Raw genomic sequence first — 13,401 nt, 5'->3', positions numbered from 1 at the left:
AAACACCTGTAACAAACCAGAAAAATGGTCTACTGAGGAGAAAATGAAATTCAACCCAATGTTTATGTACTGGAATTTAGCATTTACTGACCACTTTCCATATGCCAGGAAACTGTGCTACATATTGGGAATATAGAGCTAAAAAGGTGAGATAAATGCTACAGTATATACACATACACATATAAAAGGCTATGGGCACCTAATCTGAGGGGAGAGACAATGGGAAGAAAAAACGTCAGAGGTGGCTTCCTATTGAAAGTGGTATGTGAGCCAAGCCTTAAAGGATGGATAGGAAATGAGACAGGTGAAGAAAAGGAAAGAACAAGATGTACGAAGGCACAGAAACAAGAAAGCTCAACCCATTTAGAGAACTAAAAGAGTTTAACGTAAGATGCAGAAGGCAGATATTGGGAGTGAAGTGAAAGAGAAAAATGAGAAAAATAAGAAGGCCTACAAAGAGTCCTTCATGAGGGTGAATTTTATCTTAAAGGCCAGTGAAGGAGGTTAAAGGTGAAACTGACATGAAGAGAATCAATTTTAACAGTAATCTAGGTTAAAAAAAAAAAAGGGATGAGGTTCAATACTAAGATAGTGGCAATGATGGACAAATACAAGACGCTATAGAAACAGACACAGAGAATGAGGCAAAGGGAAACATCTACAATATTTCTAGTGTCATTAACTGAGTGAATGGTGATGCTGTGACTGAAGAGACAGAGGGCACTATCACTTTACCTTACAGTGATCATTAACTCCTATTCTTCAGGGATCAAGGAAAAGCTTTTAGGAGGAAATACCTAGCATGGGATTTAAACAATGAACAGAAATTAAAAGAATGGTTTGGAGTCTGAAAGTTGGCGGTGAAGGGTAGGCAACAGTTAACAACAAAAGATGAGGCTAGAGTGGTCAGAAGATGCCAGATCAAGGTGCTCTGTGGCACAAAAACAGACATTCAGATCAATGAAACAGAATAGAGAACCCAGAAATGGACCCACAAAATTATGGCCAACTAATCTTCAACAAAGCAGGAGAGAATATCCAATGGAAAAGTGCTCTGAAGAAGTCATCTTAGGGCGGTGACGCATCCATCTTAGCCCGCTGGCTCGGGTGGTTAAGCATCCAACTCTTGATTTTGGCTCAGGTCATGATCTCACAGTTTGTGGGATGGAGCCCCACATCAGGCTCCGTGCTGACAGTGTGGGGCCTGCCTGGGATTCTCTCCCTCTGCCCCTCCCCTGTTTATGCTCTCTCTTTCTCAAAATAAAGAAGTAAACTTTAAAAAAATTTTTTTAAATAGTCATCTTGGGACTTTTGGATTTTATCATTCAAGTAACAGAAATCTATGTTAGGGTGATAAGGAAGAGAACAAAAGGATCGTATTTTGCAAAAATGATTCTGATTGCAAAATGAAAATGAATTGGATTGCTGGACCAATGTTGAAAGGAGAGGTAGGGGTAAAAAATAACCCAAGTAAGAGATGACTAACCTGAGTTAGAATGGTGTCAGTGGGGACTTGCATAGGTGGATATAATTGAGATCTGGAAGGACTAGTGTCTTACAGGAGTGGGGTTAAAGCTAACACATACTGTATTCTATATAACCACTTTTCTACCCACTACCTTTTATCAAGCAACAAATTTACTGATTTACAAAAAGTTAACCGTTTGCTAAATTTAAAAAAATATCAATAGCTGAACGTTTCAATTCCAATTTACAAAAGCCCCCCAATCAGGAAAGGCTTGAAGATGGAGGTAGATTTTGAGATGGAATTTGAAAAATTATCACCTATTTTTGATGAAAAATAATAAAGAAAAATAAGTGGAATCTTGATCTATAATATTAAGGATGATAATCAAAATTTGGCATGTGAAACTTAGAGAATGGTAATACAATTTACTAACAGAACACAGGAAAAGGCAAGGGGTGTGTATGTGGATGTGTGTGTGTAGACAGAAAGAGACAGACTAGAATGGGAATAACAATAAATGTTTTGTGTTTTTAGTAAATATGGTTTTGAAAAGGCTGCATTAGAGGTTCCTGTGAAGCACTGAAGTACCAATATCAATTATGCAAGGATATGACACTCAAAACTGAGATACAAATATTTAATACTCAAGAGAAAAGTGTACTGGAGATCAAATCTTGGATGTCAGTAGCATGTATGTGGTAACTGAAATTCTAAGAGTAGCTAGTTTTCAAGAATATGTAGGGGAGGAAGTAAGATGGCCAAGACAGATCCTTAAAACACCTACATTTTACAAACTGGTAGAGTAAATAATGTCCACAGAAGAGACTGAGAAGATGAGCCAGAAGAGTTAAAATGAAAATTAGGATAACAAGGTATTTCAAAAGAAATAGGCAAGAAAGAGAACTGGGAAAAAATAAGAAGTCAACAATACTCAATATTGTCAAGTTAAAGACTCAAATGTCTAGGATACTGAGTATCAAAAAGATAATGTTTAAAAGGCAATTTCACTTAAGAAAGGACAAAAGAGAAGTTGAGGCAGAAGAGACTGGCCCAAGTAAGTCTTTTGGGAAACCTGGTTAATAAAGATGACAGAATATGGAGACTAGGGTAGAGATATATAATGGCAGCAGAGTTTTTTGTTTCATTTTGTTTTCTAAAAGGAAGGAATCAGTAAAGAACAAAGTCAACGATGTAAGATAAAGGAGTATCAGATAGAAGAGGTCCCTCATGTAGCCAGGGATGGGAATCAAAGCATAAGTGAAACACAACCTTCCAACAAAGGAGAGAAAGAATACATCCACATAAAAATATCAAACGGGGATGGGTGTGTTTTAAGTTTAACTCATAAACTTAAGTTCCTGCAGAAGAGAAAAATTATAGAAATTTGGATCTATCTTTAAATCAACATTTTAAAAATGGTCTTCTCTGTGGGATGGGATCATGGTCTATATTGTTTTATTATGTTCTTTCATATTTTCCCAATTTTCTATCATAAGCATTTAATGATTTAAAAATGTCTTTGTCCCTTGAACTATGAATTCATCATTAATGCAGAAAATTTAGAAAATAAGTAAAAGCAGGAAGGGAATAAACAATACCTACAACTTACCAACGTATTGCTTTCACAGGTTAAAAAAAATACGTCAGTTATATTACTTAACATTTTCTCAGAAAAAGGAACATTAATGGAAACACTGAATTGAAATAATCAAAACTGATAACTGACTCTATCATTCAGACATGAAGAAAGAGTGGATTCCAGTTTCCTCTTAGCTACCTAAATCTCTACTTTAAAAGAGGATTAATAAATCTCCACTTACAAAGGCAGAATTCAGATATCTGGAGATTATTAATTTAGTCATAAATTTCAATACTGCCATCATTCCTGGCCATAACTACTTTTAGTATTTAAGTATTAGTTTAACTACAAATAACATCTATCACAAACATTCATGCTCATTGGCAACAATTAAAAAAAAAAGAAAAGTTAAAATGGAGGCTTACAGTTGTGGTAAATTTGGTCTAACAAAGGGATCATTCTCTGCTCCATTGACTGCTTTGTTTTTCCTCTGTTTTGGTTCAGAATTGGTAGAGGGTGCCTGAGAATTATTAGCTGTGGGAGGTTTGCGCTTGGCTAGAAGTTTCCTTTGCCTTTCAATATCTTCCCTTTGCTGATTCACCCATTCTTGTTGCCTGTATAAAAATAAATGTAAAAAACCGTATTTACTTTTTGTTTACTCTTCACAGTTAAAAGATGAAAATACATTAATAAACATGAAAAAATCATTTAACAAATCATATAACGTAAACATAAATTATGGTTCCACCTTTCTGAACTAACTTGTACTCACTTTCTAGGTCTAATTTGAAGCATTCATTTCTAAATTCCCTAAATCCCTTGAACTAGGGAAAGCTGTGTTGCCATATATAATCTCATGGTAGCTTGTAGATCTCCGCTTCCTTCTTTCTAATAAGCATCAATCCTACAGACATTTGATTAGAATGTCTCTAGTTAGACTACATTACTCCATGAGAACAGAGACTGCATCTATTTTCTACCCTATTGTATCTCTGGTGCGACCACAATAATCAGCACATACTAGGTATTCAGTAAATATTTGCTGAATGACATAAATGGGCTATTAAAAAAAGAACAGAGGTAAGCACGGAGTATATTTTAAACATGCATCTGATCACTTACTGTTTGTAGAAAACTTACAAAAGACAAATATGAATTTTTTAAATGTGTAATATTTATTTTCTATAATTTATTTATTTTTTTTATAATTTACATCTAAGTTAGTTAGCACACGGTGCAACAATGATATCAGGAGTAGATTCCTTAATGCCCCTTATCCATTTAGCCCATCCCCCCCCAACCCCTCCAGCAACCCTGTTTGTTCTCTATATTTAAGAGTCTCTTATGTTTTGTCCCCCTCCCTGTTTTTATATTATTTTTGCTTCCCTTCCCTTATATTCATCTGTTTTGTATCTTAAAGTCCTCATATGAATGAAGCCATATACTTGTCTTTTCTGACTAATGTCGCACAATACCCTCTAGTTCCATCTACCTAGTTGCAAATGGCAAGATTTCATTCTTTTTGATTGCCATCATCCGTTGACGGACATTTGGGCTCTTTCCATACTTTGGCTATTGTCAATAGCACTGCTATAAACACTGGGGTACACGTGTCCCTTCGAAACAGCACACCTGCATCCCCTGGATAAACACCTAGTTGTGCAATTGCTGGGTCGTAGGGTGGTTCTATTTTTAATTTCTTGAGGAACCTCCATACTGTTTTCCAGAGTGGCTGCACCAGTTTGCATTCCCACAAATATTAATTTAATGAAGTGTTATTTTCTAAATTTATCTCTGTTAAGAAGATTTGGGGAATGTGCAAGTGCTATCTTGAAACAAAAATTGATCTGAATATGAGAAATTTAAGAAGAGGGGAGTCTGGGTGGCTCAGTCAACTAAGCATCTGACTATCTGATGCTTGATTTCTGCTCAGGTCACGATCCCAGGGTTGTGGGATGAAGCCCTGCGTCGGGCTCTGCGCTGAGCATGGCGCCTGCTTGAGAGTCTCTCTCTCCCTCTCCCCACATGCACACCCACGACTGCTCTCTCTTTCTCTCTGTCCCCCCCACCCCGACACACACAGTTTAAGACATTTATGAAGAAAGAGGAAATTTTCACTACCTGAAGGAAACAAAAATTAGCATGGCTTTAAAGAATGAGCAATTAATGAAAGTAAATAAATATTACTGTTTCCCATTCAAGAATCTAAAGCTTATTAATTGTAAAAAACTACTAAATATCATGTCTACTATAAAAATACATGTTAGAGATTTCAGCAATCTGACCAGAGCAAGAGCAGGTTAACAGTGAAGCTTTTTTTTTTTTTTTAATGTTTATTTTTGAGACGGGGGAGGGGCAGAGAAAGAGGGAAACAAAGAAACCGAAGCAGGCTCCAGGCTCTGAGCTGTAAGCACAGAGCCCAAAACGCAGGGCTTGAACCCATGAACTGTGAGATCAAGAGCTGAGCCAAAGTTGGATGCTTAACTGACAGAGCCGCCCAGGCAAACTTGTTCTCAAAGTAACCGGTTCCCTTTTAGGTCACCTCAACACGCTAAGAAAAAGTTTTAAAAACGCTACATGGCTATAAGACTAAGATTTAAAACAAGACAAATGTTTCAATTCCTTGGCTCCCCACCCCCACTCAAACCAGAACTACAGAACTTCTACTCTGCTGATGCAAAACTGACTTCATGCACACTGCCTTTTCCTATGGTTCTAGCCAGATGGTAGTAGAATATGACCAGAATGAAAGAATCACTAACCACCCACAGAGAAGAGTAAAAGGGTGGAGAAAATTCAAGAATAGCAAAGCTAGAACAGGACTTTAATCCAGTTTCAATTTGGAAGTAGGAATAACTTTATTTAAAAAGTTAACTTTTAAAGCTACTTTAGAACACAATCAAGATGTTATAAATGAAAATAAACAGCAATAACCCTACTGATCAAAATCCTAACGGAAAGTAAAGAATTACTGGAATGAATATATAGCAAATATCTGATTATTCAGGAATGACTACACATTTTAGAGATTAATTTAACATCACTAATATTTATTTCTCTTATCTGTCAACTACTTTGGGTTCTATCACTGATAAACTACCTGATACACACTGATAAGTAACTTGACATAAGATATGTATAACAATACACAGTAGGCCCTCAATTCAAGAAATGCAAGTAATTTTTTAAAAACTAGATTACTTACTTATCATAAAAAGGCACAAAGCCAGAACAGCCAGACTGAAGAGGTGCATAGGGCAAGGCACAAGGGAAGGGCACAGAGCTTCCAACGCCCTCTCCATTTGCACCACTCTCCCCAGACTTCCACGTGTTCACCAACCCGGAAGCCCCAATTTTGCTCTTTTTTGATAGCTTAGTGAAGAAATTTTAACTACTAACAGAGCTTGTGTTTTAGATTTATATTTAAGGTTATACACTGTAACCTATTTTATTCATTACCAGGACAACTGTAGGTCTGGGTTTAGCAGCTGAGGTTCTTGCTTTTAAAATACTCAAAAATCATGGTTTCTACCTCAAACGTATCTCTAGTTTCACTGTCAATATTTTAGCTCAAGCCTAATCATCTTTCATTTGGAGACCTCTTCCCATCTCAGCTGTCAACAATTTATCTTCTTTCCAACATTCCCATATTATCATGAGTTATCTTTCTAAAACTCAATTCTGACCACACACACTACAAACCTTTAATAGCTCCATATTATCCACAGAATTAAAAGCCAAAATCTCTAGCATCACAAGAACAACATCCTTCATTATGGTACACCTTTCACCCAGCACAGCTGGTGGTGAACAAAAGCTAAAGAAATCAACTGAGATAGAGAAGGCCATTCTGTGCTAAGTCCTGGGAACCAGTGTTTAAAACAGCGATGTTTATATAATACGGGAGATACAGCTTTGCCTCCATTTTGCACATAACTGAACGAGTTCTAGGAAATCTGATGTAGATGCTGCCACTACTCCTGCTTTTCAGGTTTTAAAATTTTTCTGGCAAAAAAAAAAGGGGGGGTGGGCAGCATAGGTCTTGGCTTCTTAACAGAGTCAATCATCTAAACTCAATAACTTCTCTGTTTTAAAGTTTACCTCAGAAACACTAAAGCCACATGTTCAGTTCAACTGATTTAGAATTATTGTATCTAAAGCAGAACAGAAAAAGTTCTTGTCTTTTCCATAGGAACAGAGAGCAGACAAGGGCTGAATACTAAGACTAAAGTAAGGATTGGAGAATGGGGGGAAAAAACTAAGTAGGCAAATCCCAAAATATACATACATATAGATGTAAATCTTCCAAAGACAATTACATTTCCCTCCCAAATCATCTATAAAGCTGGAAGGTCAGTTTATATTTTGGAAAGTCATGTTTAGAATAATACATCATGCTGTATGGATGAATGCTAACTAATCAAGAAATTTGCTAAAGCTGAAATTGTAATACTTGTGTTTTACGTTCCTTTCAAATGTACTAAATTCTGTGATTTCAAATAGTAAGGAGTAGATGTAGAACACAATTCCAAATGTACAATCTTTGCAAGTAATAAAAACTCAAAGGAACACTACATTATTTAAAATGTAAGAATGACTAACTTCACGAGATTCTGAAACGCAAAACCATCTGTCCATTGTTCAGTAAATGAAGCACCATGTCTAACTGTTGTGAAGTGCCCAAGGCGTAATCTGTCTTGCATACTCTTCTCTCGGCTTGACAGTTTTTCTTGCGTACTCTGGAAGGAGAAGGAAAATATCATCAATTTTATTTATTTAAAATTTAAAACTGTACAAGGCAAAAAAGGGGTCAAGCGGAATGAAAAGGAAACAAATCACTGAACTTTAAACCTACCTTTTCAATAAGCAGTTTTTTGCTCATTGATATGCACTTATTTAATCGTTCTTTGTATTTTTCAAGTAATTTTTGTTGTTCATCTATTTGCCGTCTGAGATCACAATTAGCCTACAAAATAAGGAGAAAATGGAAAAGGTCTAGAATTTGTGTATATGAAACAGTGATGAATATTTTTAACATTCTGAATAAAGTATATAAAAAGAAAGGGTTAATTAAGGATTTGAGTATGATACTAAAAATTTTTTTTCAACATCTACTTATTGTGGCATAATACTGTTAAATGTTCCTTAACTGTGCAGTGGAAAGTACATGGAATTTGTATCCATATTCCATGGTTCAAATCCACATCCTAAGGTATATAACCTTGGCTAAGTTCAGTCAGTTACCTGAACCTTAGTTTATTTCTTTTGTATTTCTAAAATAGGGGCAATACTATCTATCTCACTTAGTTAAAAATAACTAAAATATATGTATATAAAATGACTAACACTTAAAAATGAATGTAAGTTCTCTTCCATCTTTTATAACTGATAAAACTGTTTTCTCCATTAAACTTGGGCCTGACACTACCGATGCCTACCCAATAGCTAACTATTTCCACCATCTTTCTTGGCAATAAAATACCCATTTTGCTGACTTTCTAGGCAGCCATATGCTCATGCAAAGGCCCTTATATAAACTCAGGAGATGAGTCAGATTAGTCTAGGATAATGACAGAATAACCTGGAGGGCTTGTTATAATACAGACTGCTGGGTGGGACACACTCCCCAAGTTTCTATATAAGTCAGTCTGGAGTAGGGTCTGAAAATTATTTCTTTCTTTCTTTAAAAATTTTTTCTTAATGTTTATTTATTTTTGAGAGAGACAGAGACAGAATGCGAGTGGCTTGGGGCAGAGAGAAAGGGAGGCACAGAATCCGAAGCAGGCTCCAGGCTCTGAGCTGTCAGCACACAGCCCAACGTGGGACTCAAACCCATGAGCCATGAGACAATGACCTGAGGTGAAGTCGGACGCTCAACCAACTGAGCCACCCAGGTGTCCTCAGCGTAATTTTATGCAAAGTTCAAAAAAACCCTGAAATATGTTGTTAAGAATGTATAGATACATGTGATAAAACCATAAAGAAACACAAAGGCATAATAAATACAAAACTTAGAACAGTAGGTAATGGTAAAGGGATGTGAGAAGTGACTGGGATAGGATCAGAAAAGGCAAGCTGGGTGTTTCAAACATATAGATCATTATGGTAAGACCACAGATGTTGATTTCACTGAGTTTCTATACCAACAGTTCTTAATGCTGGCTTAAATTATAATTATCTGGAGGAGTTTTTAAAACTACCAATGCCGAACCCCTGACCTCACATCAACTTAATCAGAACCCCTCAGGTTGGAGTTTAGGCATGGCCACCTTCATAAAGTGCCTCCCACCTTTCCCATTTGCTAATTCTAATCAGCATCATGGAGTGAGAACCACTGCTTCATACCTTACTTATATTATAATACTTTCTGATGTGTCTTTTTGCAAGGTTTCCATTAAAAATTTCACAGGATTGCAGCAGTTACTTCATCTTGTATAATACCAAATATCAGAGGGTTTAAGACAAAATCAATTACACCCTTAAAACTAACACAAAATGGCTATTTGTCTTATGATAGTTGATCAAATAAAAATAAATTTTATAAACTTCCCTCTATTTCTCCAACTGTTTCTCAATTCACATTTAAAGAACTAATAATTTGCACTTTAAAATAGTTATTTTCATGTACTTAAAACTACCAGAAAAAGCTTATTCTTCTCAGCTATAGAATTTTTTTTACGTTGCTAAGTATTTCCTCAACTTTTACTATTGCCAAATAATTCACTCAATTTTCCCTCTCTGACTTATTACTTACCCTGAGCAAGTCATCTATACGACCCTCCTTCTTTTCCAGGTCCTGGTTTTTATTACTTTCTAATGCTGCTAATTTCAGCATTGTGAGATCAGTCTAAATGAAAGAAAACTATTTGATTATCTTCATTATATGTATCACTGCATGCAAACATAAACTAGATTTTACTCTGATTCTAAAAAGCAAAGAAAATATTTGAGTTTATGTTCATAAAAGTTATCCCAAAAGTCTTAGTACAGTTTTAAGTTTTAATATCTTCAGAAGTATAACTTCTACAAGGTTACAAAGAAATATTTAAAAGACTGATTACTAAAAGTTTTAGAATATTGTTATGTTCTTCATTAAAATTCAATATAACCACTGCTTTGTGCTATCAACTCTAGCTGACTTTTGAACATGGCAAAAACTTTCATGAACTATTCATTGACTGAAAGCAATGAATAGCCTGAAGTTTTGATGCATGTACAACAATTTGCACATGACCTAACAGAAAAGTCTAATGGCAATAAATTGGGTAATAAAGATGGCTAAGCAAAAACATCTACTCTTCAAATCCCCCTGGTTTGAGACAGTATCATCCTCAAACTGTCATATGTAAAAAGTTAAAATGAAAAACTTAGTAATCAAAATTCATAAAACCAAATAAACATAAAAGATATCTAATATTCAATTTTCAAATATTTTAAGTATATAGCATATATATATAAATTTATATATATATATAAATTTATATACACACATATATATGTATGTATATAAATACATACACCCAAAATGAACACCTTTTATGTCCACGTATGACAAATGTAATAGCTTCAGGAAGACAATGCTTATATTTATTTGGATGGTATGTTCAAAAAAAAAAATCAGTAAACAAAATTGACATGTTATGGTTGTTCTATTTAATATGCTTAAACATCTAGATATTTTTAAAAAGTTTTTAATGTTTATTTATTTATCTTGAGAGAGAGAGAGAGAGCGAACGCAGGGGAGAGGCAGAGAGAGAGGGGGAGAGAGAGAAAGAATCCCAAGCAGGTTCCGCACTGCCAGCACCGCGAACTCACAAACCATGAGATCATGTACCTGAACCAAAATCAAGAGTCAGACACTTAACCGACTGAGCCACCCAGGTGCCCCAAAACATCTACATATTTAACCAGCATGTAACAAAGGACAAGCTGATAGTAAACTGGGTGTTTCAATTTCTCACCCCCTACAAACTACTTTTTTGTCTAGTAATTAGCTTTCTTGATGTATAATTTTACTTTATGACTATGTCCACTAGTTTCTACATTATACTAAGTTTCTTATAAGTCACTAGTTTCTTACAAATCACACAAAGAAATTTCAATTACTATTTACCTGAGTAATTTTAAAGGATAACTGCTTTGGTTGTAAAATAGGGTGGTCCCCAAAAGCTAATGCAGTAGGAGAAGGGCTATTCGGTCGAACCTTAAAAAAATATATTAAAATTTTTACATTAGCAAGAAGAAAACAGCCTTCTCCTCAGCAACAACTACTTAACCCTCCCTTACATAAAGGTGCAATGAAAGAGACAACCATATATTCCCTGCCCTCAAGAAGCTTACAGCCTAGAACCATCAAAAACATTTTAATGCTTTCAATCTGTTAAACAAGGCCAAATACATTATTTCAAAACAAAAATATTAAAAACAGATGACGATGGCTCAAAAAGTAAAACTGAGAAGATCTTAATATAGAATTCTTAGTAATAGGGACAATAATGCATGCCCATATATAGTATAATATCAATTTACTGTTGAGTTTCATGGTTTATCTAGTGACTAGTTTTAAAACACATCATTGAAAACAGATTATATCATTGTATCACTGCTATCACTACGACTCAAAATTATTGAGTCTTATAGTTTATTTTGCATATTACAATATAATGTGTCCAAGGTACAAAATAAGTAAGATACAACTAATTATATGTCTACCAGCAAGGACCAGAAGGGAACACTGGAAATAATAACAACGTATTTGAATAAATAAGAGATACTTTGATTTTAAAAAACCTTCAATTCATTTTTAAATTACTGAGAGCCAACACTGCTTTTCTGGTTAGACATTAAACTTTCATATAATGAAAGATAAGGAAAAATGAAATCCAATATGCAAAACAATGCATATAAAAAGGACTAGGACTTAAATACACTAGAAACAAACCAAGAAGTTGTAAAATAATTTTTAGATCCAAGATTCTTCTCCTATGCTGAAATAAAATGGTCCAAGGCTAAAGGCTGCCTACCTTTGTCTAGAAAGGAATCATGCTATCACTTTAGTGGGTTAAGAAATTTAATTTCTAAGAGAATTAGAAATTAGAAATCAGTAACTGAATATGGACCGATACAAGAGTATTCATTGTAGTCCCCTAAGTTTGACAGCATTCTTTTATAGAAACATTACTTCTTGGATATAATCAATTCAGGAAATCTTTAACTTAAGGATCTCACTTTGAGAAATAACGTTCTAACAGCATCAAATCATTAAAAAGAATTTAACCTACCTCACAAAATAATTTTCTTAGAAGATAAATACAAATAAATATATATAGAAGTTCTCAGTGAAAAGATATTCAGTATACATACATACATATGTTAATAGATTTAAGACTCTCTACACATGTCAAAACTTACAGATGAGGAAGGAGTGGAATGTGAATGTGAATTTTGAGGAGAACGGATCGCAGGAGGTATGCCTCTTACTGGACTTGAGCCATTCCCACCTTGGTACTAAGAAAAAAAAGAAAACACTTTATGAAAATAGGTTTGGACAGATGTTTAGACATGATATTAATAATTAATTTAAATATATTGTCTTTTAAATTAAATTCAGTAGTGATTTAAATGGGTCAAGAAAAAGCAAAACTAAGGTTAGTTACAGCCAAGTCCTAAAAGACTAAAGAGAGAATACTGATCACAAGAATATGAAAAGACTATGTTTAGCAAAGACCCTTATTTTTTTTTAACATTCTGGTTTTAATTTGTTACTGCAGCAGACTCAAAAATTCCCCCCCTCCCCAACAGTGAACATATATTATTTTTCCTTCAAATTTTAATAGTTCCTTATAAATGTTTGTTGAATGGGTATAATCCCTAACACCCCCAAATTAACATATTTACAAGTAGATGTTAGTGAATGTAATAAGCCATCTTAAAACAACATTCTCTAGATCTGTTAAAAATCCAAATGTTTGTAGCACTTAATATAAAAAGTTACAAAGTCTCTTCTGTTTAACAGCACAAAATCTAATAAAAATCAATCCTTTCTTTCATGCATGAGATGAATTACAGTGCATGACTTAGGTGCCTATGAAGAGAAGCCTCCAAATCTATTCCACAGCTACCTTTCTCATTTCTCTACCAAGAATGGGAAGAGAAAACTGCTACTGGATTCCTCTCAGGGTATTAGGAGAAGAGCAGAGATGGGGACCTCCTAGTAGGTCTTCCTGCAACCTAGGGACTTGGTCTAATTTATTTTTTACTCTACAGTGACTAGCAGAACTAGTGGCACATGAGGAATATTCAACAGACTTGAAATTTGTTTATTTGAATTGATCCAACCTTTGCCAAAGATTCT

The 13,401-nt window shown here is 34.8% G+C and overlaps 1 protein-coding gene across 3 annotated transcripts in view; it reads right to left on the bottom strand.

Moving 5' to 3' along the window:
* TLK1 (tousled like kinase 1) overlaps positions 1 to 13,401 on the bottom strand; it is a 190,750-nt gene that overhangs the window by 44,325 nt on the left and 133,024 nt on the right. For all 3 annotated transcript variants that reach the window (XM_053907753.1, XM_019459364.2, XM_053907754.1), the window contains 6 exons: positions 12,459 to 12,554; positions 11,161 to 11,250; positions 9,802 to 9,894; positions 7,903 to 8,013; positions 7,650 to 7,786; positions 3,473 to 3,661 (listed from right to left, as the gene is read on the bottom strand). In XM_053907753.1, the coding sequence (XP_053763728.1) occupies positions 3,473 to 3,661; positions 7,650 to 7,786; positions 7,903 to 8,013; positions 9,802 to 9,894; positions 11,161 to 11,250; positions 12,459 to 12,554 (716 nt within the window). The remainder of the gene's footprint in view (positions 1 to 3,472; positions 3,662 to 7,649; positions 7,787 to 7,902; positions 8,014 to 9,801; positions 9,895 to 11,160; positions 11,251 to 12,458; positions 12,555 to 13,401) is intronic.

This window comes from Panthera pardus, unplaced genomic scaffold, assembly GCF_024362965.1.
Source record: "Panthera pardus isolate Hobbes unplaced genomic scaffold, ASM2436296v1 HiC_scaffold_10, whole genome shotgun sequence".
Classification (NCBI taxonomy): Eukaryota; Metazoa; Chordata; class Mammalia; order Carnivora; family Felidae; genus Panthera; species Panthera pardus.
Note: the sequence above shows the minus strand (reverse complement) of the source record. Positions and strands in the feature narration are given on the sequence as shown.